General features: G+C 34.6%; 1 protein-coding gene across 2 annotated transcripts in view; it reads left to right on the top strand.

The window, feature by feature from the left end:
* Positions 1-877: 877 nt before the first annotated feature.
* Positions 878-6,000, top strand: part of LOC146731644 (ankyrin repeat domain-containing protein 16-like) — a 41,144-nt gene continuing 36,021 nt past the window's right edge. For both annotated transcript variants that reach the window (XM_085493236.1, XM_085493237.1), the window contains exons 1-2: positions 878-1,174; positions 3,212-3,313. In XM_085493236.1, coding sequence (XP_085349362.1) covers positions 3,218-3,313 — 96 coding nt within the window. In that variant the 5' untranslated portion in view covers positions 878-1,174; positions 3,212-3,217. The remainder of the gene's footprint in view (positions 1,175-3,211; positions 3,314-6,000) is intronic.

The raw sequence follows: 6,000 nt of genomic DNA, 5'->3' as shown, positions 1-6,000 counted from the left end.
ATTTTCATGTGTCCTTAAACATGTATTGACTGATTTTTTAGGTAGTAAGAGAAGACATAATGGTATACATAATATATTTTCATCTGTTTTTTTTTTATTTTGATAACTTCTGACGGACAGGCGGTTATTTGGACATATCATTAACAGTTTACCAGGCATGCCTTGGCAGATGTTATTCAAATTAATTTGGTATGAATAACACATATGTAACTGATGTAATTGCCATCTGTTTTAATTTGTCCATATCTTGTATGTATTTTGTTTCTTTTCAAAGTCGTTCACAATGTGACGTCATTGTTTACATTTTTGCCCGCCGTTATGTGGATGTCTGATAACAAATGTCGCTCACTAATCAGCAATCTGCTGTGACATTGTTGCCTGTAAATGTATGTATATTTAATAACACCACCTGCCGCGAACAATGTTGTTATTTTGTCTATGTATACGTACACAAGACATAAACAAGTACGAATACGACCTATACGAGTGCTTGGTGCTAGAGTGTTGCCAAATGTAAAACTCATGGCATTTAGTCATTTACAATAGACATTAGGTTATTAAAATACCACTTTCCTAATTGTGTTATGTTTATACTGTATACAGACTGACCTCCATATTGCTGTCAGGGATGGTAATATCACTGAAGTCTTGTCAACGCACAGGATGAGGTTAGCATATATAATTTACATAACATGAAATATGCATCTACATAGCATTGACCACTATGTTATAGTGTTGTGTGGATTATGGGTATAATTCAGTTGACAGGATAATGCTGAGTAGTGCAAGACATATACATGTACATGTACATGCTTTTATAAATGTAGTTATTAGAACAGATATATTTGAAAGCACAACAATAACACCACTACCAACATCAACAAGGTATAATATTATTAGCCCCACATGACAAGTACTATTTCCTGCACAAAACTATTCCTACCATTGTTTTTATGAGGTTTCTAAAAGAATGTATTGACAAAAGTATTAAATTCCCATCATTGTTGATATGACTAATATCTTGCATATTACGGTAATATTTTACACACATAATATATGTATTGTTACATAGTATAATGATACTCTGTTACATTTGGCATCATTGCATGGCTATGAGAATATTGCTGAATTGCTGATATCACATGGAGCAGATGTAAAAATTGGGGGTGGAAGGGTGAGTAAATATATTTTTTAATATAACAACAACAAACTTGAAAAATGAATACATGCAGTTGAAAATTAACGTTTGGTTATGAAAGACCGTGTCAAAAGTGTGTGTTTGTTCTCCTGTAACAATGTGTAAATTTTTCACATATTTGTATTTGTCACATAATTAAGCCCCAAAACGACAAAAATGGTACATAAACACATGAATGTTCCTCAGATTCACACCAAGTGTGAAATTTCAAATCAAATGGACAACATCTTTATGAACTATTTAAGTTGGAGACTTCTTTGTCATTTGATGGACAAAAAACAGAAATAAAATCATTTTGAAACATAAATACCTCAAGTGCTCTGACATTTTAACTGTGTGTATTCAAGACTGTCAACATATAAAAAAGTAGAAACATACATGTACATTATTTAAATAATAACTGGTTAATACAATTATCTTGATAGTCATATATGTGGCAAATAAATGTGTACATGCCGATTTCCTGGTTAAATATTTGAATGAAAAAAAAAATAACTAAAAATGGTAATACACCTTGATAGACATTTGGAGAACTGATTGCACCACACCATCTTGAATTTTCAAGGTGAATGTTCCGGCGAAGCACTCCACTATCACCTTGAAGTATTTCATTGGTACTATGTGTATGTGACAATGCCCTCACAGTTTAGAATCAGTTTACCAACAGCCAATCATATTGCTTCTTTCTACAACGCGCTTGGAAAGCTCTCAAAATCTTCAAGGCGGGCAAAGTCACGAGACGCGCACCACTCTACCATGTATTTCTATGGGCTCTGTGCGAGCCGGTGAAAATAGCTAAAATCGAGGAAACAGCACAAACATAAATTTGAAGAAATCCTAAACAACCAAATTTAAATATGTTGCATATGTAGGGATAATCTTGTTACACTGTTCAGGGGGTGTCAACAACCGTCCCAAAATACCGTTTTCTGCCAGGCGGTGAAAATGCCTGACCTGAGAATGAATGTCGCTGCGCAAAGTGGAAGCTTTTTTGGCTTGGATGTCGAGGCAATACAGCGACGACGTCCATACATCATGCAACTCACAGATATTCAGACCAAAGCTATTCAAACTATACTTAGTGCCGAGTCTGATGTGTTCGTTTTTTGTCGCACTGGAAATAGTAAATCCTTATGTTATTATGCTTTACCGGCCTTTCGACAATCGAGCGTGGTAATAGTGTTGTCGCCACTGCTGAGTATTATAGAAGACTAGGTGTTATATTTCAAAGCTCATGATGTCACTGCAACATATATTGGCAGAAATGACGCCAAAGACATCGGAAACGCAAAGCTCCAAGCGCTTACTGGCAGTCATTGTAACAAAGCTTTCTATTGGTCGGTAAACTTTCTATCGCGCAACCACGTGACATACACGGTTATGAATAGAATTACCGCACGGTGTTGTAGAGGGAGGAATGTCCGAACGGAGCAACACCGTGCAGGCGGACGATGGCACCACACATATTTTCTGTGAATTCATAAAATTATTAGTGAGTTCATACACATTATATTCACTGAACAAAATACTAAAGTACTAATTAGCATATTTGAATACGTAAATTTACCGGCATGTAGAATGTAAATGAGACATAATACAAGCAATGTCAAAGAACATTATGTAGTGAATATTGACCACTCCCAGAATGCACCAGTGTGAATTGTACGTTCAAATGGGGACAAGCGTGACATGCTCCTCAACGAGTAAATAAAGATTGTAGGTCAGTTTATATATAAATGAATGCTAAAATTTGCCATAAAATATTTAAATATTTTAATGTTTTGTATACTTGTAATAACATGATGGAGTATTCCGGTCATTCACATTCTATATAGTGTCATTCCAAATTACCAAACAATGTAACACATGGCTGTGTAATACATTACCATGTAACGTTATGCATTTTGCATATTTTGTGGCCCGTTATATTCAATATACCGTATTTTTAACAGCATGTGTGATATGATTGCATTCAATGTAATAATCAACATCAATCTGTTTGTATATTTTAAGTATGAAATGATTCCACTATACTATGCGGCTAGAAATGGAGGTGTCAATATAATGAAGTTACTCCATGCCACAGATAAATCAACCTTAGATACACGAGACAAGGTACGAACATTGTCAGATTGTTTCTTATGTTTCTTATCCTTGCATTAATGTCACACACTGTTTCACTCCATTACGAATGGCTATAGTGAAACACACACAGATGCATATATTTGTCGCTTTATACTAAACCTTGATGAAAAATAGTATGCAATTTAAGTCTGCATGAACGCATCACTAAATCATCTTGGATTTTGTAATTAACAGAAAATGACCAATTGCTTATGATCTATTAGTCCAATCGATGTGAAACTTGATGTATGTCTCCCACTCTGCCAGCACAGTCTACCTTGTGAAAAAGTTCTAAATCATGTGGTTTGACTGCTATTGTCATTTTTGTGAAAAATTTAATTTGCCTAGCGTATTTTTCATGGCATTTGTATTGCTTGTCACTTCCATAATTGTAATTGAAGAACAATTTCAAATAAATTTCAAAAAGACTACCCCAATCTCAAGTTCCTTTTCACAAAACCCAGCCCTTATGAACATGATTTTTGAGTCTTTTTCTATCCTTTTCTTGTTCATATTGTGCAATAAATCATGGGAAAGGGGAGGCATAGTATTTACTGTGTACTGAATGTGCAACATAGAATAAGTTACGATATAGAAAGTTTGCACTCAAAACTGCATCAATTACGTTGGTTTCCATTCTATGAAATGATTGTAATCTATTGATGTTTATGAAATTGACTTTTTATATGAGTGCGTCACCTACGTTCTGACATATTTACTGTATACTATAGCCTTTGCCTGCAAAGGAGTTTACAACCCCAACCATGGTCACACTGAAATGACGCCTACCTACCTGAGTGGTAAAACCGACTACTTCCACCAATACCAAAATGTCCAACCCATCTCTTTGCAGAATTATCATTATTGTGCTATATCTTATTAATGATATATCAGTAAATAATATGTTTGAATAAATATTCATAATTTATGATAAAACATGCGAGATTTGTTGACAAATATTGAAGAGAAAATTAACTTCTTATAAATTATTTGCATCTTCACCAATTTACAAAATTAATTTAGCAAGTGAGATAAACAATCATGGTTTGAGCTACTGTATATCAATATTAATGTATGTCATACCTCTCTACTATATGGCATACATCTAGTGCCAAAATAAACTGATCATGAAAACTGATATCTCCCTATAAAGGTCCATAGGAACATGGCAATATTCCTCGGTTCTCAGTGGTGTTTGTTTTATTGGCTTTGTCTTATTGTAATTAGTTCCCTCTATGGTGACCCCATTCTTCTCTACTATATGACATACATCAAGTGTCAAAATAAACTGATCATGAAAACTGCTATCTCCCTATAAATGTCCATTGGAACAGTGCAATATTCCTAGGTTCTCAGTGGTGTTTCTTTTAATGGCTTTGTCTTATTGAAATTAGAGACCTCTATGGTAACCCCATTCTTTTCTACTATATGACATACATCAGTACCCAATATAAACTGAGCATGAAAACTGCTATCTTCCTATAAATGTCCATTGGAGCATTGCATTATTCTTAGGTTCTCAGTGGTGTTTGTTTTATTGGCTTCGTCTCATTGCAATTAGTTCCCTCTATGGCAACCCCATTCTTCTCTACTATATGACATACAACAAGTGCCAAAATAATCTGATCATGAAAACAGATATATCCTATGAATGTCCATTGGAACAGTGCAATATTCCTAGGTTCTCAGTGGTGTTTGTTTTAATGGCTTTGTCTTATTGCAATTAGTGCCATCTATAATAACCCCATACCTCTCGACTATAAGACATACATCAAGTGCCAAAATAAACTGATCATGAAAACTGATATCTGCCTATAATTGTCCATTGGAACATTGCAATATTCCTAGGTTTTCAGTGGTGTTTGTTTTATTGGCTTTGTCCTATTGCAATTAGTTGCCTCTATGGTAACCCCATTCTACTTTACTATATGACATACATCAAGTGCCAAAATAATCTGATTATGAAAACAGATATCTCCCTATGACTGTCCATTGGAACAGTGCAATATTTCTAGGTTGTCAGTGGTGTTTGTTTTAATGGCCTTGTCTTATTGCAATTAGTGACCTCTATGGTAACCCCATTCTTCTCTACTATATGACATACATCAATATCCCAAATGAACTGAGCATGAAAACTACTATCTGCCTATAAATGTCCATTAGAACATTGCAATATTCCTAGGTTCTCAGTGGTGTTTGTTTTATTGGCTTTGTCTTATTGTAATTAGTTCCCTCTATGGTGACCCCATTCTTCTCTACTATATGACATACATCAAGTGCCAAAATAAACTGATCATGAAAACTGCTATCTCCCTATAAATGTCCATTGGAACATTGCAATATTCCTAGGTTCTCAGTAGTGTTTGTTTTATTGGCTTTGTCTTATTTCAATTATTTCTCTCTGTAATAACCCCATTCTTCTCCTCTATATGACATACATCGAGTGCCAAAATAAACTTATCATAAAAACTGCTATCTTCCTATAAATGTCCATTGGAACATTGCAATACTCCTAGGTTCTCAGTAGTGTTTGTATTATTGGCTTTGTCCTAGTGTAATTATTTCCCTCTATAATAACCCCATTCTTCTCCTCTATGTGACATACATCAAGTGCCAAAATAAACTGATCATAAAAACTGCTATCTTCCTATAAATGTCCATTGGAAGATTGCAATATT

This window comes from Saccoglossus kowalevskii, chromosome 18, assembly GCF_978046115.1.
Source record: "Saccoglossus kowalevskii chromosome 18, keSacKowa6.1, whole genome shotgun sequence".
Lineage (NCBI taxonomy): Eukaryota > Metazoa > Hemichordata > Enteropneusta > Harrimaniidae > Saccoglossus > Saccoglossus kowalevskii.
The sequence above is the reverse complement of the archived record's forward strand: the minus strand, read 5'-3'. Positions and strand labels throughout refer to the sequence as shown.